A 23,491-nucleotide genomic window follows, 5' to 3' on the forward strand; every position below is an offset into this window, starting at 1 on the left:
GGGTTCAGTGTTATGACTTTTGGTTTTTGAAGTGTGAATGATTTTCACATCCAGGTTTATCCTGCTAGGATTAGGAAGCAATGAGGGAAGGGTTGGAAATAGATTCTGAGGAGTAGCGAGAGAAGTATAAACCCTACGGCATTCACAAACATCTTTATATTCATCAGGGTTGTAACTAATTTGAAGAGCTCTAGACAGTCCCTGACAGGTGTTTGTCCAACCTGTTCTTAAATCTGTAATAATGGGGACTCCACAGCCCCATGGAGGCCTTTTCTAGTGCTTCACTGCCCTAAGAGTCAGAAAATTTTTCCTAATGTCTAACCTAAACTTCCCCTGCTGCAGATTAAGCCTATTACTACTGTTCCTTCTTCTAGCAGGCTTACACCAAGGCTGGGCAAAATATGGCCCGGGGGCCAGATCCGGCCCACCAAGCCACTAGATCTGTCCTCCAGACTACCCTGCCAGGACCCTCAGGCACAGCTGCTGTGGTTTAAAGTGCAGTCCCTGTGTTTCTCTGCTCTGCTCCTATTGGCCAGAAACAAGCAGCCAATAAGAACTGACTTCAGCCAATTTCTCAGCTCCTATTGTCTGGAAACAGCAAGCCAATCGGAGTTGAGAGAGAGGCCGGGGAGGGGGCAGAGCCACGAGGAGCTGAGCCACGTGGAAGGAACAGCCTGTGTTTTCAAGTGGTCTGGAGCTGCAGCAGGCAGGGAGCCCAGCCTGCCTTGGGATGCCACAGGTCGGGAGATGCCAGCCACAGCCTGCCTTTGGCACCCCTGCCCCTCCCATACCCGAACTCCCTCCCCCGGGTCACCATCCAAACCTTCTGCATCCCTCTGGCCCAGGTCACAACCCCCTCCCAGGCTCTGTACCCACCTCCTATGTCCCTTCCCCAGGCTAGTATCCTCCCCTGCACCCAAACAGCCTCCCAGACCCTGCACTCCATTCCCCTTACCCAGGTCACAACCCCCTCTTCAACCACACTCTGACCCCACACCGTCTCCTGCACCCCAATGCCTTACCCCGTGCGCCCTTCTGTACCCAGCCTCCATCCGAGACCCTGCATCCCCTCCACAGAAAAGTGTGTCCATTAACCACTTACCAAAATCTTGGAGTGGCCCCCCACCAAAAATTAGTGCTCACTCCGGATTTACACAGTCCTCTTCATAACACTCCTTAAATTCTGAAGACTGTTATCAGGTTCTCACCTCTTCCTCCCCCATCTTTTCTCAAAACTAAACATGCCTAGTTTTTTAACCTTTCCTCTTAGGTCTATCAAGTCAACTCTTGACTCCTGTCCCCTGCATGGATTATAGCTGTGGCGACTAGGTCTGTCTGCCCATGATCCAACTATGACAGCTCCCAGCTTGGTGTCCTCTGCAAGTTTTAAAAAGTGCTCTCTCCCCTGCATTAGTCAAATCGCTAATGAAAATATTGAATAGTACCGGACCCTGGACTGACTCCACCAGATCCATCATGTGACAGTGAATCATTGATAGCTATGCTTTGAATAGGATCTTCCGATTAGTTTTGCACCCACCATATGGCACTTCTGTCTAGATCATATTTCCCTCATTTGCTTACACGCATGTCATGTAGAACTGTGTGAACAACTTTCCTAAAATCCAGATAGGTTACATCTGCTTCCCCTGCACCCTCACCGCTAACCCATAGCCCTGTGAAAGAAGGAAATTAGGTTGGTTTGCTAGGATTTGTGGGTTATAATTCAATTATTTCCAGGTATGGACAAATGGACTATTTAATAATTTGTTCCAGAGTCTTTACAAGTATCACAGTTAGGCTGACTGGTCTGTAATTCTCTGTGCCTTCCTTTTTTAAAGACCGGGACTATGTTTGCCCCTTAACAGTCATCTGTGACCTCACCCATTCTTAATGAGTTCCAGAAGATAATTCCTGGCAGTTCCAAGATTATCAGCTAATTCCTCAAGTACACTAGGATGAATTTTGTCAGGGCTTGCTGATCTGATCACATCCGACTTATCTAAATATTCTTGAACCAGTTCTTTCCCTGTTTTGGCTTGCAGGGTACCTATATTTTCCTTTCTCTCTCTTGTGTCTAATGTTTTTAATGAACTCTCTGGCTGCATCCCTAGCCAGTCAAGATCCAGGGCCTGACTGGAAGCCATCAGAATCTGCCTATCACATGCAGACAGAAGGAAAACTAACAGTGGGTTGGGTTTGCCATGCTCCTCCCGTTGTAGGACCTTGCCTGTATAGTGCCTGCGAATTAAGGAGGGGAAAAAACTTAGCCCTGAACACCTGCCTTCCTCTGCTGGTGAATCCACTGGCTAACTCACTTAGACTCCCAGCCTTCTTATCTCACCAAGTCCATGTCTATAGATATAAATAAACATAATGTTTTTCTGTAAAATCAATATTTCTTTAAAAACATACAGTACCTCTTGCAGGGGCCAGAGGAAGGGGAGTGTGGTTAATTTTCACCGGCATACATTTCTTCATTGTATTTTGGAGACAGTTAGCTCTGTTACAGCAGTATGCAAAAGTTTGCATCTTAAATGTTGCGCCCTCCCCCCCCCCCCCCCCTTCATTCCCACCCCAAAGCTATTTAGAATCATAGAATACTAGGACTGGAAGGGACCTCGAGAGGTCATCAAGTCCAGTCCCCTGCCCTCATGGCAGGACCAAATACTGTCTAGACCATCCCTGATAGACATTTATCTAACCTACTCTTAAATATCTCCAGAGATGGGGATTCCACAACCTTCCTGGGCAATTTATTCCAGTGTTTGACTACCCTGACAGTTAGGAACTTTTCCTGATGTCCAACCTAAACCTCCCTTGCTGCAGTTTAAGCCCATTGCTTCTTGTTTTATCCTCAGCGGCCAAGATGAACAAGTTTTCTCCCTGCTCCTTATGACACCCTTTTAGAAAACGGCTATCATTTGCTGCCTTATCTCTAAAGATTTGCTTTAGAAGGGGGGAAGGAGGGAGAATGGGGGGCACAGGGGAAAAGAGAGGTTGACTCAGAATAAGCTTGTAAAAAGGTAGGAAAACACTGGATGAAAAAATCTCATTGAGGAAATTTCCCCAAATAGTGCATTTTAAAGGAAAATAACATTTAAGAAGTTGGTTGCATCACCTCCTGACAAGTTACGGTGATTATGTTTGCATAAGCTTTGGCCCCCGTTCAGCTAAGCATTTAAGCACATGCTTATTTTTAAGCACAGGAATAGTCCTTTTGACTTTGGTTGGGGTCACTCGTGTAGTTAGTTTTTAAAGCAGATTTTAAGGGCCTTGCTAAATCAAGACCTCTGTTTTTCTAACAAGTCTTCCCCCTCAAATAGGGGGGTGATGAAGAACCAGTAGGCCCTCTTCTTCATGTACCCACCCTCTCTTGAGACTTGCAATGAGGACAGTGCAGGAAGCCAGCTGATTCCCCTCTTCATGGGAAGTGACCTGAGCATAGGATGGGGAACTGTGGTGTTCTCTTCATGCCTCTGACCCTGGCTTCCTCTGTAGCCTTAGGGAAAGTCACATAATTTCCCTGCCTCAGTTTCTCCTTTTGTAATATTGGCTTAAATAAATATTTTTACCTCCCTAATAGGATGTGTTCTGTATTCATTAATATTTGTAAGTTGGTTTGACTGTGGAAAACACCGAATGTGCTTCTTAATGGGAATGCCATGGTCTCTTGTGGGAGTTTTTAAAATATAAATGTTTATATAGTCTCCTGAATGTAAGAAGTGAAATAAGCCAAAAATAGGCACTTGGCCAATCCATCTAGAGCTTATTTGCTAAACTGGGCAGTCTGATGTTTCCTTAACTTTCAGCCTGCAGCTAAGCACAGCCTGGACTCTGTGGGATGGACAATGGTAGTTCTGTAGCGGAGAGGTTACTTGACCTGGTGTGAGCTTTTCCTGACCTTGAAGGACAGGCCTGTCTATAACTCACTGTGTGAGTTTGGTGGCTGTTGTCAATGTAATGACACTAGAGGACAAGCTGCTCTGTCATGCAGACAATGGATGGCATGTTCCACTCACAGCATGTTTGAAGAGGGCTTGTGGGTTTAGTACAATGGTAACTTTCAGAGCTTTCAGAGCAAGTCGTTGCTGCTGTGATAGCGAAGCCAGTAGAATTACAAATAGCACACACTACGCTCAACAGCAAAGGCTAGATCCTCAGAGATACGGAGGTGCCGAATTCTTGTTGAAATCGAGTGTAGGCCCCTCAGTACCTCTGAGAGTCTGGGCAGCATGAAGACCCATATTAAATTATTTGTGCTGTTCCATAAAGCTACATGCAGGCAAGAAAATCCCTTTAAGCTTGCAGGCAGCTTACTTTGAACACAGTCCGGAAGGAAGGAGGGCCTTGCAGAGGGATAGCCTTGCAGTGAAGGCACTGCTCAGGGCATCCCAGTGTTCAGTGCACTTGCCAAGACTTTGGAGCTCTAGGTTCAAGTCTTTGCCCTGCCCCCAAGTGGGCTGACAGACTAGCTGAGCCCTGGGGCAAAATGGGGGGAGTCTGGCTCTGCACTCTCAGAAGGGGTGGGGCGTCAGTGAGGGGGGGCAGGGCTGGGTGTAGCCAGTCCTGAATGCTGCCTGGAACATGCCATGTCCCCAAGGCAGCTGGGAGGGACCCTTTTGAATCTTCAGGCTTTGGGACAACTGCCTCCTTTGTCCCCTTCCCCATCAACAGGCCTGCCAGCCACAGTCGTCCTGGGTGATCTTGGGCAAGTCACTTTGCCTCTGTGCCTCAATTCCCTATCTGTAAAATGGGGGTAATAGCACTGCCTCACCTCCTAGGCACTGAGAGGACAAATTCATGCACTTTGTTCTAGGCTGTATTGTGTGACCCCAGAGAGAGTGATGTGGTCTCATAGTGAATGCTTTATAGACAAACAAAACATATAGATGGTGTCCTTGTCGCATATCCACGCAACACCAGTGGAAGTCTTAGTGGTGTTTTGCACATAAAAGGACTGCCCAGTCAGCTCTTTCTTCCACACAGACGTTTATAAGCTAAATAGCCATTGTCTGGTTTACAGCATGGAAAGATTATGGCTGGCTAGATCCTTTATCTCGCTTTCTCAACAATTGCCTGCTTTTCTTGTTTTGGGAGAAATTGCTGTCTAGTGAGATCACTGGCTTTTCTTCAAACTAGTAATGTAATATAGAAATATTTTTGACATGGCTTTTTTTAGTCTAGCTCAAAGCACGCTGATGTCAGTGCACTTTGGGCCTCATTCAGCAAATCACCACATCACAGTTTCTGCTCTGGTTAGGTTTTTCTAGCGCAGGAGGGCGTGTCGTGTGTTTTGTAAGCTGCAAATAAATACTTTATTGTCTCTGTTTCTAAGTCTTGTGTAGGTGAATGGTTGGTTTTGTTTCTCTCTTCTGGGGGCCTATGTTGAGCATGTTTCTTAATTGAAGGTGGCTTTTCAAGAGGGCTTGGCTCTTTCAGTGTGGATTTTTTTTCCTTTCAGACTGATTAGATTCTCCATTCACCTCTGCAAAGCCATCCCAAATGCCCTGCATTGGTCAAGCTTGTGAGCTGACTCTTTTCATCTCTAAATTGCAAGATGAAAATCCCCGTGACAGCAAATACTGTGACCCAATTCCTCTCAGACCATTTGCGTTGGACAGCTGCTGCCAGCAGTAATAATTATTCTGGTTATAGATAAGCTTATAGCTTTCACTGGCCTCTTTCCCATCAAATGGCCTGAGATGTTGTTTAATTCCAGCACTGGGTGATTTCTCTCTCAAGATAGTAAGGAACAAGCTAGTTCTAAGAAGAGTTACAATTCCTGGCACTTACTTTGGGTCACTTCTGGGAAAAGTTTTAAACTTGATATTTAATGGACAGTCTTTATGAAAAGTTTGTGGTAGGATGCCAGTTCAGATAAGGGCAAGGATGGCCGTGATGAAAATATAATTATTGCTCATTAGCTGTACAGTGACTTACATGGCATCAGTTGGCTCCTATGCATGAGTAAAAGACCGCGATGGGCAGCCTGGCCAGACTGAGGCAGTTCCTGGCCAAGCAAGAGGCTTAGATGTACTGGAACATGAAACTGCACAGAAGGCTACTGCATTTCCCCAGCGTTTCTTGTTCTGTTGTCTGGAGGGCCCTACCAAATTCATGGTCCATTCTGGTCAATTTCCTGGCCATAGGATTTGAAAATTGGAAAACGTTGTGTGTTCAGATGTTTAAATCTGAAATTTCACAGTGTTGTGACCATGGGGGGGGGGGGGTCCCAAAAAGGGAGTGTGGAGGGAGGGCAGATCACAAATCGTGTGTGTGGGGGGGGATGTCACAGGATTGCCACCCTCATTTCTGTGCTGCCTTCAGAGCTGGACTCCGAAGACAGCAACTGCGGAGCTTCCTACAGCTCCAGGAGGTTGGTGGTGGGGGGTCTGGTCTCCCTCCCAAGGTGGCTGTGCAAAGGATGGACGAGTCTATCCCTCCCCAGTCCAGCTAGAGCTAGGAGTCCCCTGTCTGGGGCAATCCTGGCAGCCAGGGGAGATCAGATTATGCAGGCACAGGTTTATTTCACAGGCTGGGATGCATGTTACCTGGCTATGAAATGGATAGGTCCCTAGTCATCTGGTAGAATGTGGTCATTCAGAGGAGCTGGTTTCTCAGTGGGAGCAAAGCTTTCTGATGCGACACTACTCTGCCTGGGGGCCGCTTACCCCTCTACAAAGCCAGAGGGACAATGCATCTTCCCGGTGGGGGTGAAGCTAATGTCATGGCCTTCAGGTTAAGCGTCAGGAGGGGACAAGATCCGCAAACCCCATTTGCACAGATCAAGCGAAGTCAGGGAGCGGTTGCATTTCTCTGTCCTGTGGAGAAAACCATTCTGTACTTTTGTCATACGAAACCAATGATTTTGTGCCTGTTTCAGCCTTTGAATCATTTGCAGACCACAAGCCGCAGAAGCCTGATCTAACTGCAGTGAAATTTCATTGGTGCGGCAAGTTCTGCAAGTGTGTCTGAAGTGCGTCATCCTAAATAAACATGCCGGACCCCGCAGGTCTCATTATGTCCGTCCTTGGCCCATATTGCCATAACAGAAAAGTATCTTTCAGGCATTGGTGGGTCTCTCCTCACGGCAGCCCTGTGAAGACAGGCAAGTGTGAAGCCCATTTGACAGATGGAAAACTGAGGCCCAGGTGATTTGCAGATGGTCTCATAGGAAATAGGTGATGGAGCCAGTTTTCCTGAATCCCTGTCTGCTAGGCCTTCCTTCCTCCCCACCTTAGACGTCTGTCAGACTGGGAGGATACAACTAGAATAAGGCTACATGTTGCAGTGGGTGTTGTTTCCTGTGCCCATTTAACAGCAGTACCCATTGCTTCTCAGGTGACAAGTATCGATGTAAGTACCACGCTGTGCCCTCACTGCTTCTCCCCCCTTTATCTCCAGGTCAAACACTGTTTTTCCTCCTCGTTTTTGGCTGAGATCTCTTTTGACACCCTTAGAGTGTGGACATTAGGATAGAAATTAAAAGAGAACTGAATAGTGTTAGTGTAGCAAAAAACTGGACTTAAAGTGAACTTTGAGCAAATACTTTCAGGACTCCCTGTCCCCAACTCTTCTTATGGTTACAAGAGAAATCTCCTGTGGAATCCCATTGAACGCTTTCTTTCAGTCCTGTTCCATTAAGAAAAGGTTCTAAATGGTTATTCCCGATTCGTGCACTCCAGTGATTAGTACTCTCCTTGAGCCTGTAATATTAAGCTGTCATAGATTTATGCTGGAAGGGGCTGCTGTGATCATCTACTCTCCACCTGCAGAATCCCATCTAGACTCGCCACTTGCGCAATCCATGCTATAGGCTAGAGGAATTTTTTGAAAAGAGCATCTGGGGGCAATTCTGGCTCCCTTGGAGCTGAATGTTCCTTGACTGCAGTAGGGGGCAAGATTTCATCCTTAATCTTGAATTCAAAATAATAGAGAATCCATCACATCCTGTGATAGATTAGTCCAATGGGCCATTGCCCTTTCTGTTTAAATAACAGGCCTTCCTGTTCGCATGACTGTAGCTTGAGCTTCCAGTGATTAGGTCTTGTTATGCCTCTGTTTGCTCCCTGCTATCTCAAATCTTCCCCCAGTGTATGTACTTTTCAACCACAATCCAGTCACCTCTAGGCCTTCTTTTATTAAGCTAAATAGACTGAACTGAAATCTCTTGAAAGTAGTGATAGTCAGACCTCAGTGCTTCAGAAGCCAAGTCAGTCATTAGCATTGTCCAAAAGAGCCACAGTCCTGTGAATTCGTTGTTTTGTTTACGAGATATATTTTCTCAGCAGGATGACTGACCAACTATTCTACAACTAGCAAAAACATCCTGATTAGTTAATAACTTTGGTTAAATCATGTTTTAATAATTAGGGATATAAAGTCCTGTTTGTTTGGTTAACTGGTTAAATGGGGATAGATGGGGGGGGGGAGGGGCGGAAGCAGCAGCAGCCCCTCTCCTTCCCCCGCTTGCTCTCAGCCCTCTTGGGCTTGGACCCAACACCCCTCTAACCCCTTGCCCCCACACCCGAACCTCACTGCCGCTTCTGCCCCCCTGCCACCACACAAGGCAGCTGATTCCAAGGCTGCTCTGGGGTAAGGATTAACCATTACTGGTAGGCATCACCCATTAAAAGTGATGTTTACCAGGTAACCGTTCACATCCCTACTTTTTTAATATCAATTTAATATGCTGCCAAGAGCCTCAAGAGATGCATTAAATAGCCACTTGGTCTTGTCTCACTCTGAATGTCGCTGCTCTGAACTGTTTCCTAGGCCATGAATTGTTCTTGTGACTCTTCTCTGAAACTTGTTCAGTAGTGCAGCATCTTTTTCAAAGCCTGGGCACCAGAACTAGACAGTGTTTGCAGGAAAGATCTCAGCAGTGATTTTATACAGTCATAACCTATAATCTGTCACGTTAATAGATGCGGTTAATTAAACACAATTGGCTGTTGTCAAATGTTAACTGAGTTTTCTTTAAAGACTCTTTCTGTGTATATTGAAATCGTTCTCTGCTTTTAACAGCCCTAAAAATTGGAGAATGAGCGAATTCTATTTCTGAAAAAGCATTCTAGTTATTTTTGCTCAGGAATACCAAAGTGATTGTTTACGAAATTATTTCCTGTAACCGTTGTGCGGCTAACCCGCTGCCATACTTTGGTTAGGAGCTGATTTCGTGTGCAGCTGACTGTGGTTTTTATTCACTCAGGGTGTAATTCGCTCAGTGTGCAGGGACCTTGCATGATGCCTATGCGCCACTCACATCCATTTAAGACCATAGTGTTGATGGTTAAAATTATTTTACAATTGGAAAAGTGTGTGTTCAGTGTCGCATGACTTGTAAATAAACAGCTGAACTGATTACCAAGGGCAGGGCTGGGAAATTGCTTTCAGGCAGAGAGAATGCATAGAAAAGAGAGTGAATTTGTTGGTAGACTGTGGGAATTGCAGTGTTGACTTGAACCATCGTTATCAGCTTCTGATACTGTAACGTGCCCATTGAAGGTTTTGTTTCTTGTGCTTGTTCACCCTATAACGCTGTCTCTTGCATGTGTGGTTTTCAAGAAAAACAGAAGCGGGGGTCTTCAAACCTGGTTAAATGGGGTAGAATCCAGACAAAGCTTTGGGGGGTGCTCAGAGCACACGGATGGACACAGTATCGAAAGCAAAACAGCATGGCTTCCCAATAAAATGCAAATGCCATGCTTCCTCATTGTTCTTGCTCCCTGGAACGAACAACGCTTCATTAACTCTGCAGAGGGGGTGTTTTCCAGGCACATTTCGATTATTTCATTCAATCTCATGTAAAATCGGAAGAGAAGCAAGCAAAGCCCTTCCAGCAGTCTGGGTAGGGGCATCTGCAGGTGCGTTTAGCCCTAATCAGTTGCAGATGGAACCGAGGAGGAGCCCAGTGTGGTGTAGAGTTTTCTTTTGCTTCCCTCCCTATCTCACCCCCCACCCAAAAAAATTTTTTTGACTGGGGGGGGGGCAGGATTTCATCCAAAGTGCTTAGACTCTATACTGATTGGTGCTAAATCAATACCTGTCCTGGAAAATATAGTAAATGAACTTTAACTCAGTATTCGGTATTTGCTTAAATTTTCAAAAAGGATTAATGGCTTGTCTATATGAAGAGTTAGGCTGTGCATCTACAGAGCATCAGCTTGCACTAAAAGGGGAGTAGTGAGCTCTGATGTACAGCTGTTTGAAACAGGAGCGCTGCAGCAAGTTTCACATGGAGGCTTCATGTGCAGTGACCTGGTACAATAGAGTCCTCCCCTTCCACTAGCTGCCCATGAGCATTCTGTGTGGATAAGCCCTACTCATTTTGGGTGCCCCGTGGTTTTGTTTCCATTACGAGATACTGCGAAAGGGGTAGATTTTCAAAAAGTGCTGAGCGCCGTTCACTGAAAATCAGGTGTCTCAAGCTGGCCATCCAAAATGATTGTTGCAACTGAAAATTTCAGCTCCTGTTTTGGAGGGTCTTTCATTTTTAATAGACGACATTGCCTGCTATTGACGTTGTCTGGTGTCAGAGAATGTGGAAAAAGGAAATTTAACCTCAAAAATAGTAAAGGGGCAGCAAAAATTTGCTAATTTACATAATAACGTGTCCAATAATGTGAAAATTATGAATGATAGAGCTAAATCCAGAGGTCCTGACTTAGGCAATTTCTGTATCAAATTTAATGGGAGTTTGACTGAGTCAGTCTAACCAACTGGTGAGTTGCAGGTTCCTTCTCTACCCGATCCACAGAGGAGGTGAGTATATTACAGCACCACCATGCGTTGGCTCTTCAGCTCAAATTATATAGCAGCTCATGCTATTGGCTCTGGAGGTCAGTCCCTAGTGTCAGCTAAGATAGCATCTGTCCCATCAGGACCTTACCATTTGGCTCCACAAAGAAGAAATGAATTTGTGGCGCAGATATAACAGACTGTGTAGCCTTTTTTTAATAACAGTGGCTGATGAGAACACACCCGCAACTTCAGAAAACATTCCGGGCCATTTTGCAGTAGGAGGAAGAGTAAATCTCCCCAGGTCTCCTCTTCAGCTGTGAAGAGAATCTTCTGCAGCATGTTATAGGGCTCCCAAGCTACCTTTACGCTGCAGTAATGTTGCCTCCACAGTCTGTGGCAGAGCACAGATGATGAAGTGACTGACCGAGGCCAGCCGGATGGAATGGACTGCAAGGGAGGATTTTAAATACATATTGGATCTCCCTGGTCCGGCTCCCTTGGGACCTGACTGGTCCCAAACAAGGGGATTTGCCGGACCAGAGGAGGTCCCTTCCTTCGTGGCCTGTGCTGCCACCCAGTTAGGGCTCCAGCCTGCCCCTACCCCTCCAGGGGCTCTCTAGATGTCACTGGCCCCTCTCCTGCTGGGGTCAGAGCTCCACAGCCGCCTGGCTCTGCAGCTAGGGCGGAGGCAGAGGGACGGGGCTGTGGTAGAGGGACAAGCGCTCTCTGGCTACTGCGGGGCTCGGCGCTCCTCAGCCGCTGCCAGGCTGGAGCTTTCCAGCCACTGGAGCCAGGGAGCTCTGCTGGGACCCGAACACCCTGCCATGCCATCCGTCCTCCCACACACACGTACACACACTGGGCTCCCAAATGAGTCGCCGGTGTCCCTACGGCATTCCTGCCCTGCTGCCAAATCCCCCTCCCCTGGGCTCAGTGGTCCAGCATGGACCATGGATGTTCCTGGACCACAGAGGCTGCCAAACCAGGGAGTCCCAGTTAAGAGAGGTACAACCTGTATAAACACTTTCCTTAGCGATCTCACTCCTATCAGATTGGTATTTTTTTAACATGGAAACTGGCCGAATAAGTACTGGAAAAACCACCAGGTAGTAAGCCATGGAGTGGAAGGGATTAACCTCCGCTCTCCTCCGGTGTCACTCCTGCATGGAGTAGAAGAGCTGTCTGGCTACTCAGGTGTTGAATTAGAGTGGGATGAAATAAGCCTTTCATTCTGTCGTGCATTGCTCTCCCCCGACCCGCTAATCTGAGGTATTCCCCAGCAGTGAGTAGAACAGAAGAGAGGCCTGCGTGAGCCCCCGGAGCTGAGCACTGGTGCACGTGGGGAAGCTGCAGTACTGTCTTGCCCCGATTGTCTGGGAAAAACAGCATCATGAAAAACCAGTGTCGCTAGCGCAATTTTGAGGCGGCATTTCAGCAGTCGGTTGCACTCTTCTGACCATAATTCATGTCATTTCCCAGGCTGAAATTGTCAAACGATGAAATCAAACGTGCAATTTTAACAATGGACGAGCAAGAGGACCTGCCAAAAGACATGTTAGAGCAGGTGGGTGACAGCCTCTTACTGTCGTGCTTATTGTTGCAGCCGGTTGTTAGTACTGGATGCCTTGTGAAATTAGGCAAAGACTTGGGACAGATTAATGAATGGCTCCCAGTGCGTAGCTGGGGTTTGCGACACAGGTGAGCATATCCACACAGCTTTTACAACACTTTGGCTCGCCAAAGTAGGGGAGGAACCCCTCAAAAAACATGCAAAAGGTGACTTACACAATATTCACTCAACCCTTTTTCATAAACCCCAGCCCTTTTGCTCAGATTCCAGCAATGCATTTCACAGTATAAGAGCTTGCTCAGTCCAGTGGACAGTTGTTAGACACAATCCCAGTGTCTGGATGGAGATCAGATGAGCCCTTCTACCAGCACTACTGTGGTTTTACGTTTCTGCGGCTCCTTTTTAAAACCTGGTGCCACGCTGGAGTAGCACAGCCGTGAGTCTGGCCCCAGGTCCTCTCTTCACAGTGCTGTTTCCAGGGCTCACGTTGGTATGCCGAGCGTGAAGGTGACATTCTGCTAAAGCTGAACTGACAAGTGTAGATTCATTGTGACTTCTGTGCACGCTGTGGTAGTTCAGCAGGACTGAGTGGCTGGGACTCCCAGCCCACGAACGGTGTCAGGCAGTGTTTGCTGTGATCCTGATTTCTTTATTGATCGTGCTACTAAAGGGCGCTTAGCCCTTCACAAACCAACCCAACGCTCCAGCTCCTTGGATTGAGTGCCCTCATTCAGATCACTGACACACAGCGCCGAGGGTGCGGTGGAGGTGGGGTAGGAATTAGAAGTGAATCAAAAGGAAAGGCTTGTTATTTCCCAATGGGGGTGGGGCAGAGGCCTCTCCTTGGCATGATGCTATTCAAAGAGCCCTTTGATAAACGCAGTAGGGACCAGAGTGCAGTAATGCTGCCTGACTAACATCACCACACCTAGGCCCAAGCTGTCCCTGAGGGAGGGAAGCGCCGCACCTCAGAGTGCCTCATTGCTTGAGCAATGTTGCCTCCAGGAGATTCTAGCTCTGCCCAGTTGATTCGCTCCAGGCAGAAATGTGACATTTGGGCCTTATTTCTCCATTTTAAAAGGAAGGGCCGTTGGTTTAGCCAACTGTGCAGAATTCAGACGGCAAGTCGGAGCGTTGCCAACCAGCAGCAGAATTGCCTCCTATGGAGATACCCCAGATGGCAGCCTCCTGCCTGCTTGGTTCTCTACGTAAGGCTAGAGCCAAGCAAAAGTGGGCATAGCTTTAGCATTCCTTACCAGTCCCAGGGAGCTGCAGGCAGCTGGGTGAAATTGAGAGCAGCCCTGTTGGTTTGTTCTCGTTGGAGTTTCTGGAGGGCTGAAGGTTTTGTGCTGAGGTGATTGTATTGCTGGTGTTCATTTAAGAAGGCATGTTGCCTGCCAACGCAACACAGGTTCTCCTAGCCAGCCTCAGATAGCAACGAGTCGTTTAGGGTTGCTGTTCTATGGGAGTCTAGCATAGTGATGGTTTCAGGGCCTTTCTAAGTTGAAGGCTGCTTTGACCAGTTGTCGGTGTGTAATTTCAAGCAGAGGCTGCAAACCCCCTGTGTATGAGCATTGCCTCCTCCTGACTCCAGTTCAGCTTCAACCAATTGTTCCTTATCCAGCTGCTGCTTGGCTGAAATCGCTAGGGATGGCAGTGGGTATCTTGAGAGCAGACTGAGAACTTCCTTTTTGGCAGTACCAAAGACACACAGATCTACATTCTAGCCAACTCAATGTCTGAACTCTAATACCTGAGTTCTGATCCCAGCTCTGACATGAAATGGCTGAGAGAGCTGACTAAACAAAGAGCTGTCTACAGCCTGTAAAACAGAGATAACACTCGCACCTCCAGAGCAGAGTTGGGAGGTTTAATTAGTTGAAATATAATTTACAAGTAAAAACACCCTGATTGCAACTAGGGCTGGCTAGAAAACAAAAATTCCCATTTTTCCAAAAAGTTTCAAGGCTTGTTTTCTTGCCTCTGGGACCTTTTAAAAACTTTTCGTGGAAAATGCACAAGAGGAGATATGTAGAAGCCCCCTGAATAGCTTAGTGAGGATGCCACTTGCCTGGGAAGTAGGAGGCCCAGCAATCCCTGCTCTGAATCAGGTAGAATCAGCGTGTGTACCTGAGTCATCCACCTCCTACTGTGGGCTGTTGAATAGTTTGGGTGGATCTTGCTCTCTGTTGCACTCTGGACCGGGGAGAGGTTCCAATGGAATATTCATTGACACCACTGTTACCATGACTTGTTTTGGTTTCAATACAACTGTGGGGGGAGGGAGAGGAGAGGGAAGGGGAAAGATCTAAATTTTTTCAATAAGCTTTAGTTGCCGCAAGTGGGTTCTTCTTTCTTTGACGTGACCAGTAGGAAATTTCAAACCCACTGTGCTACAGTCTAAAATAATTGTTTTATAACAGACTGGCTGAAGAATCAACATAGCTGGTGTAAAACCAAACCGTATGTCAAAGGCCTGGTGGGAAGTATTGAACAGTAATGTGTGTGGGGAATGGCACAAGGCCAGAATTTCCTAGACAAATTGTAATAGCTCTGTATTGCACCTTCTGTGTGCGGGGCAAGTTTGGGGGTGGAAGTAGACGCAGCTAGATTTCATTTGATATTAATTTGTTATAGCCAAAGCCCCATAATAAGAAAGGGATTGCATAAAAGTAAACGTAGGTCTTGTGTCTAAACTGTGTTTCCTTTTAGCTCCTGAAATTTGTTCCTGAGAAGAGCGATATTGACCTCCTGGAGGAGCACAAACATGAATTAGATCGCATGGCCAAAGCGGACAGGTTCCTCTTTGAAATGAGCAGGTAGGCCTGACTTCACTGGCTGCTTCCACACTAGCCCTATTGGAATGGCAGCTGCGCAGATTAATCACAGGGTTTCTCTAGAATAGTTGGCTAATGGAGCTAGATAATCCTGTGTAATGCAGCTGGAGCCTAATGAGGCCTGGCTTGAAAATCCACTTGGATATTTGTATTCATTTTTGCAGCTCCCAGATACTTGTGCGAGCCTGTTCCCTTGCTGCCCTGGGGATAAATTAGGAATTTCCAACTGCAACCTTCATCTCCCAGTGCTGAATGTTTAGAGCTAGGCTGGGGAAGCATGTGATAGAAAGCTCTGTCCAAATTATGCAAGACAGGAGTAATTTTCCTTTTCCAGTGCTGCCTCCCGGATTCTCAGCTGGTATAAAACAATGTCGCTCTCACCGATGTTTAAACTAGTTGACGGGAATTTTTACCATTTAACTGTAGAGTTTGCATTACCCAGAGGAGGGAAATTACAACAGGCCTTAAATACATGTCTACAAGAAGTGGTGACACAATGTCCTGAAGAGGGATGGGCTTAAGCACTTGCCTGAATCGGGGCCTTATGAGACAGTAGTTTAAGGCATCATCTTTTCTGTCCCACTGCAGTTCAAAGAGAGAGGTGCTCTCATAGTGAAATGGGCCTTTCCCATCTGCAGCTGTGAATAGTGGAGCAGCTGAGTCCTGCCTGCAGCAAACACATTTCAACTTGTGCCTCTCTTACAGGATAAATCATTATCAGCACAGGCTGCAATCCCTTTACTTCAAAAAGAAGTTTGCCGAGAGAGTTGCGGAAGTGAAACCCAAGATTGAATGTAAGTTAAGGGGATTTTGTTGTTGGTTCGCTAGAAAGCTTTTTGCTGATGTGTCAAGTATTCCCCCATTTCCCCCATCACTCATAAAACCCAGACGGGCTCAGCATATACACAGGAAAGCCAAACGTCTTTGTCTAGCAAGGCCTTGGAATCCAGAAACAGAAATCTTTTCCCTCCTGATCCCCTGGTGTATTGATTCATTATTGTAGCACTGCCCTTGTCTGTTTAAGTTGGGAGGAGCCCTTGTTTTTATCTCAAAACTAAATAGACCCAAGCTGTGTAGAAGTAGCAAAAAGATAAAAGGAGGGAGAAGAGGGGAGGTCAGATTTGGTATGTATTGTTATCAATAGGATTGCTTTAAGGAAGCAAGAGGGGATTTTTAATACTTTCCAGTAGTTTAAGATATTATTCAGAAGAGCTTGAATTCATCTACCCCAGTAGGTGGTTGTCAAGCTAACTGGAATGGCTCATACATGTGGGTGCCAACCACAGGACTAGTTGTTACAAACCAGGACTCCAATACCAAACTGGTTTTGTGATCTGTACTTAGATTTCCCTGGCCAAGTGTTGAGTGTGAACTCCTCAAGCAAGGAGTCACAGACAGTCCCTTTGGGCACTCCAGTCTATCTTGCCACTTAGGCAAGATTGCCTTTGTGGTAGATGGTCCCTTGCACCAAAAATTGCAGCGATGCTATGGTTACTCCCAGTGCCAAAGGCCCAGTCCTTTGCCCCAGATCAGTTGTACTTTAGAACTCTCACCGAAGAGAACACTTGTAGCCTATTCACTCTCGTTCTTTCCTGGTTTTTATTTACAAGGTTAAAACAGGTAACAGACACACGGAGATGAGTTACAGTCTTAGGTTTCAACAGCAATAGAGACTGCTGTAATGTGCAAGCTCTGTATGTCCTTTAGGGCTCAGCAGTTTGGGGCTCCCTTGCTTTTGCTTCGGAAAGTTGCCCCCTCCAAATTCCAAGCAGCACAGTGATACAGACCCTTTGGTCGGGGATATTTAGTCCCTTCCCCTAGCGTTCAAACTGTGATAAGACGGGGGTTTGTGTGCATCCCCCTTTCTTGGGCATGAGGGGCACAATCTTTTCTCCGATGATGTTCCACAATGGTTTGTCTGATGTCTCTGGGCCTTCTGTGGTTGGGCAGGAGATTAACACAGGGGGACCTCAATTAGTATTTCACGCTTGGTAATAGTTCTCTCCTGACTGTGGTTTCCAGTTTCATAGCAAATACTTAAATATCACCTTGTAACATAGGATACAGAGAGTACAAGCGTGTGCAGCAACTCGCGTGCATTTCATAAAGTCCAAGCACTAAACACATTATCAACATAGCATGTATTTTAACAATGCTCGCACACCAGCGAGCCTTTGTCAGAGCTCAGTGAGGCCAAGGGACCTTGGCATGGGTTGGCTGCTGGTCTGCCAGCCTCACAGCAGCACTCTGCAGTTCCTGATAGCTTTTGTTATGGTGGCTTGGGTTGTAAAGTAACGCTCCGGCTAGTCTGTGTGCTGTGTGTTGCCAGAACCTAACTGCAGGAAAACCATTTTTCCCCCTTTTAGCAATCCGTGCTGGCTCAAAGGAAGTGCTTCAGAGTAAGAGCCTGAAGCAGTTGTTGGAGGTGGTTCTGGCCTTTGGAAACTACATGAATAAAGGCCAGAGAGGCAACGCCTTTGGGTTCAAAATCGCCAGCCTCAACAAGATTGCAGACACGAAGTCCAGCATTGACAAGTGAGCAACTCCTCCTGTCCCTTCTGGGAAAGCCCTTGTGGATTCTGAGTAACTCAGAGGATCCATAATTACTCCCTTCTTCATAGGTGCGGGATAGAGGCGGGGAGCAGCCAACAAAGCCTTTGTCCTTTCGATGTTTCTTGGTGGCTAATTTTGGTTTCAACGGGCCTTCTTGCGTACAAGACAGTACAACAGTAGAAAGCCAGCATTTTACGCCAGTTCATGCATCTTTCCTGTTTGAATTACGCAGAGAGAGGTTTACAACGCAAGCACTCAGTGGAACTTTATACCTGGATACTGATGGTATAAGTGAGATCAATACACGCAGCATCCTACAAGCATTTTCATCAAGTCTAAACACGCTCTTATAGCGCTGCTGTTTTAATAACAACACCGGTGAGCCAGGCTGGCTTCCAGATCTACATTTGTCAGTTTTTAGTGAGGCCTAGGAGCAGGGCTGGCCTTTCCATGAATCAAACTGAGGCTCCTGCCTCAGGTGCCATAACCTTGGGGGTGGGGGGGGGGGCACCACTAGGACCCAGAATATAGAAAATTGTCTGCTGCTGGTGCCTTTGTATTCTCTCTGCTCTAGATGCACAGAGATGGTGGAGTGCTATGCGGAGGAAGGAGGGCACAGGAGACATAACTGGCAGGCAGGACAAAAGGAGGCATGGGGGCATCATTTGAGCTCCCCACCTCAAGTGCCAAAATGTTGTGGGTTGGCCCTGCCTAGAAGCCTTGACATGAGCTGGCATCTGGTTTTCCAGCATCACAGTTGCCTTTCTGGACATGCTGAAGGATACAGTGATAGACACCTGAGAAATCCCTTGGACAGACACTGTTTGGGGAGCAGAGTGCCACTGAAATTACTCCATGAAAAGTAGGGTATCTGCATGTCTCTAGTGGACTCTGGGAAGGAATTTTAGTGGAGCCTGTGGTGGTGAGGCCATGTAAGTCTCTCTTACACCCCACTGCACTCTACGGTGTGGGGAATGGGTGCGTGGTTGCTGGGTTTGCTTTGAGTTTGTGCTTGAGGCTTGGGGTGACTTTTAGTCCTTTTCTGTAGAGTTTATAGCCCTGGAGCAACACATACTGTTTAGCTGCCGGGAGTGTCCCTCCAGTGCTGGACCATGCAGGCCAGCCAGAGCTGTGTTGTTGGGGCAAGTGGGTATCCAGCTGTGAAGGAAGAGGGGTGGTGAGGAAACCTTAACAGAGAAAGCCCTGCTTTCTGTCTCGCCCACCACAGCCTGTCCTGGAGGAAGGGGATGGCCAGACAGCAGTTGTATTGGCTCCCAGCGCCAGGCTCCTCATGGTGAATGAGGGCTGCTGCACACTGCAGGGGTGCCCTCAGAGGGCGCCTGGTAAAATTGCTTGGATTTAAGTGAGTTCAACGACAATCCATCAGACGTACGGTGCAAACGTTCAAAATAGCATTAGGTTGACTGAGCACCCATTAAAAAGACACCCTGCATTATTATAACTAAAATAAGTAAAAATACTAAAATAAAATATACTTACAATTAATTAAGTGGTTACTGCTCTTTAGAAGTGCCTGCCTTGTCCCCAGCTTGCTGTTCTCCACGGGGTGGGCTGGTGGTGTGAGGCTTGGTAGAATGAAGGGGAGCTGCAGGAGTCAGGATGGGAGGAGGTGGGGGCGGTTCCCCAGCCTGCTCTTGAAACAGCCTCCCTCTGCTGTGCAACATATCAGCATGCCGTTTTTTTTTAAAGCATGCCTTCCAGAGAGCTAAAATAAGGAACTGGCCCTTTAAAAGCGGGACGGATGGTCACCCTACTCAAAGGGGCAGGAGCTGCAGTGGTTCCCAGATGATTCAGGGTGTCGGGAGAGGGCCATGCTGGAGGTATCCGTACAGAACAGCACCATGAAAGGGCACGTAGGCAGTCTGCGACTGACGGCACCATACAGCGTGGAATAAAACACGCAGTGTTTCCTCTTTGCCAAGAAGCAGAGAGGGAAAGAGACTTCTCCAGATTGTTTCCCTCCAGCCACCTTTTTCAGCAAATGCTTGCGATGTTCTGCGGGCCTTTGCCCTGTGACCTAGCTGTCAACAGACTTGAATTGTGTTGGACCGGGGGGAGCAGCGTTCTAGAATCTCACGCCCTCCACTGACAATCCTTGGTCACCAGCTCCAAGATGCCTGATTGTAGGGACTCCTGGCCTGAGCTTCCCCACTTCCCCCCATCGCAGGGACGGAGGTCGAGGCAATCTTGCGGCTAGCCAGACCCTAAAGCCTTGTAAAGCCCTTATAAACCAAAGTCCACACTTGGAACTGTGTAGGAAATGGATGCAGATCCCAGAACACCAAACGTCCATGTCCCGTGCAACTAATGATGCCCAGCATGCGTGCAGGCACCTTCTGCACCAGGCATGGATGGAGAACATCAGCACTGCTGGAATTCAGCCTCCTAGGGGGTGGAAGGGAGCTGCTGTTTGTCCCCAACCCTAGCCAGACTTTCAGGACAGGAAGTGAAGAAGGCTGTAACTAATTGGAACTGCTGGCATGTAGAATGTAATGATCCAAACAAGAATATGGCCAGGATTAGAGAGCTCATACCCAACTTCTGCAGCTATTTACAATTTAACTGTAATGTCCCCTTTCTTTTATCTTAGGAACATCACCCTTTTGCACTATCTCATCACTATTGTGGAGAAGAAATATCCCAAAGTCCTCGGTCTTCATGAAGAGCTGCGCGACATCCCTCAAGCAGCCAAAGTAAAGTAAGTAGAAGCGTAGGTGGCAACTTTAAACGAACAGAATATTGCACATGCGATAATATTACTAGGTCTTTTCCTTTTGTTTCTGGAAAGCTCCCTTCTCTACCAGTGTCTGGAATCCACCATTTAGAGAGAAGCAAAAGGCTGTTGGCAAATCACATGTCAACAGCAGAGGTTTTAAATCTTTGACCACACAGAAAAGAACTGTAAATCCCTAGCGAGAGTAAGAGCCACTCGGGATAGTAGTGTCCTGTTGCATTTACCGCAAAATCATTTCAATTCAAAATATTCTGTTTGAGAATGTAGATGCCATTTTAGAATGAACATGTTTTTTGCAAAGATGGGGCTGCAGATCAGGGTCAGGTATTTAAATACAAATGCCACGACAGCATCGGCACAAAGAGGTGTGGTCCTTTTTCTGTGTGCCACCCAGGTGTAGGGCATGCAAATAGGGGAGCTGTTCACTCAAGCACCTTTAAACCAGTGTGCAAACCTTGTGGCATCTGTTGCATTCTTCGAAAACTTGTCTTATGGCTTGCTGAATCCTGCTCACTTTGTTTTTAAACTAGTTGCAAGGCCAAGGTCCTGATTTAGTAAAGCCCTTAACGCATGCTTAAGTTGCGCTGAAATCAATGAGGTTCCAAAATGTGTGACTGCTTTGGGGCTTGAGTGTGTATTAATAAGTACAAGGTGCATGCATGTCTAAGGCTGAGCTGCTTGTGACTGAGGATGAATTGATATATATTAATGGGGGCCGTGTTAGTTCATTTAATCCTAAATTCTAGGGCGAGGGTGGGGGTGTGTGTGGGGGTGGGAATTTACAAAGCCTCCTAATTAGCTAGTGGTTCTTTGAGTTTCAAAGGGCCCTTTTAATGCAAAATCTAAGCTGGTCTTATTGGTTAATCTGTCGACTACACGCATCCCCACCCTTGCTGCCTCTATATCAGACAGCAGGACGGGTGGGGGAGGTGGGAGCCAGCACACACGGGGGCCAGCTTTTAAGATAGCTCTCCGCACATGCCAGCTCTGCGGAGCTGCTCCCCACCCTCCTTGCTACCTCCCACAGAGGCAGCAGGGAGGGATAGGCAGGAGCCAGTACACCTGGGAAGCAGCTTTCAAGCCAGTTCCTGCACATGTTGGCTCCCGCGGAGCTGCCTGGCCCCCCGCACTGCTGCCTCTTTATCAGAGGCAGCGGGTGGGGGCAGGTGGGGAGCTGGCTCTCCATGAGTGCTGGCTCCTGCCTGCCCTTCCCTGCGTGTAAACGTGTAACTGCTAACATTTCTCGTGGTTACACATTTACTCAACTATTTTTAATTTGATTTTTAATTTGAGACTTTTATAAGGCAGTACGCATAGCTTGAAAGAAACACTAACTAGTTTCACATTTGTCCAAATGGCCACACTGTCTGTCAACATAATTTGACACCTGAGAGCTGCTAATCTGAAGAGAGGAAGCACAGTGAGGGATTGTTTTAAATGGGGGGGGAAACACAGCTGATGCGAGCACAGAGTTCTGGAATTCATTGGCAAAGGCTTCAAATTAAAGCGCTGCCATTTTCAACAGCATGACGGAGCTGGAGAAGGAAATAAACACCTTGAGGAGTGGACTGAAGGCTGTGGAAACTGTAAGTATTATTTACCCACTTGATAGTCCACTCTGATTCCAAGTATCATAGCATCCGTCCTTAGGGAGGTAGGACAGGAAGCCCTTAGCAAAGCTGCTTTTATCTTATTTCCTGGAGATCAGTTTGGCTTTCCTTCCTGCCATGCATGTGTGTCTGTTCTCTGAAGGCTGCTTCAGGATGGGAGTAGGCTGCTTATAAATCAGCCAAGCACCTGAGAGATTCACAGAGAGTTGGGGCTTAGTTTAGTTAGTTGATGTTGACCAAAACCATGAAGAGGTAATAAACGAGGACTTGGCTTTGCCGCAATAAAACAGCCTATCATGGAGACCACAAAGCAGACAGTAGTTCCTCATGAGGCCTGGGAAGGAAGTGGTGAACAAATGGATTGGAAGAGGTCTCCGTGCATGTAGGAGAAGGGGATATATTGATAGTTTGGGTGGCTCGCCACAATTCCACGTGTGGTGGTAGGGAGAGAGGGAAAAGTCCACCTCGTGGCCTGGTGACCTGACAGAACATTGAACCTGTAAGTGATGAGAGAGGGTTTGCACGGTAAAATACCTTAGGCAGCCTGCTGGGCTCTGTAAAGTGTGGTGCACAGCTCCAGTCAATGATAGAAGCTCCGCATTGACCAGTACTGAGTGTGCGTGCAAGTGTATTATGTACAAGCAGTTTAGGGAGTTAAGTGCTACAAGAAAAGTAACAGGTAAACGAGTAGTCCTGTGGCACCGTTCAGACTAACAAAAATATATAGTGTCATGAGCTTTTGTGGTAAAACCCATTTCATGGGATACTCTGTAACTTTAAAAATGAGTAGTCTTAACACGGCTACCCCGTGAGGCTTTCTATAGTATATCTTGTAACTCTCTTGCATTTGACAGTGCAAAGAGATGGTGGTGGAGTTTAAACTTCAGTAGCCATAGATACAGTAAGATGAGTAAAGTGGGTATGTTGTGTCCTTTTTTCAGAGGAAAGCCATGTGTAAACAAGAGCAAGTTGTAGGTTTGTTACTGTTAGTTCATGCTTTGATTTCTGCAAAGGGTTGGGAAATTGCCAGCCTTAACACGAAGATTCAAGAGGAACCACTAGAAAACTGCCTACTAAATGTGGAGCGCACATGCTGAGTCCTGGAAGCAAAATGCTAATCTGGGAAGCTAGGTTTCTGCCAGCACCACTCATTCAGCAGACAAATTCAGAACGGTTTAGCTGGTTCCATAGAGGAAATAGAATGGAAAGTTGGCCTGTCATTGTACAATCACACCCGAGGAATTGGGTGGAATAGGAAGAGATGAGAACAAATTATTACCATGGCAACATCGTCAAGGCAGGTAGCCCTGGAACGAGGCCTGTCACTTCTGGGTATGTTACAAAGCCTCACCTCTGTTCAATGTACCCGCTCTGAGCAGAGAGGATGCGTTTCTCACAAGAGCAGAGGAGACAGGTGGAA

The 23,491-nt window shown here is 47.0% G+C and overlaps 1 protein-coding gene across 2 annotated transcripts in view; it reads left to right on the forward strand.

The window, feature by feature from the left end:
- The window catches only part of DAAM1 (dishevelled associated activator of morphogenesis 1), a 196,050-nt gene that overhangs the window by 162,256 nt on the left and 10,303 nt on the right, over positions 1–23,491 (forward strand). For both annotated transcript variants that reach the window (XM_075926322.2, XM_075926324.2), the window contains 6 exons: positions 12,226–12,310; positions 15,029–15,135; positions 15,859–15,947; positions 17,520–17,688; positions 20,318–20,425; positions 21,987–22,047. In XM_075926322.2, coding sequence (XP_075782437.2) covers positions 12,226–12,310; positions 15,029–15,135; positions 15,859–15,947; positions 17,520–17,688; positions 20,318–20,425; positions 21,987–22,047 — 619 coding nt within the window. The remainder of the gene's footprint in view (positions 1–12,225; positions 12,311–15,028; positions 15,136–15,858; positions 15,948–17,519; positions 17,689–20,317; positions 20,426–21,986; positions 22,048–23,491) is intronic.

Source organism: Pelodiscus sinensis, chromosome 5, assembly GCF_052426305.1.
Source record: "Pelodiscus sinensis isolate ZL-2025 chromosome 5, ASM5242630v1, whole genome shotgun sequence".
Classification (NCBI taxonomy): domain Eukaryota; kingdom Metazoa; phylum Chordata; order Testudines; family Trionychidae; genus Pelodiscus; species Pelodiscus sinensis.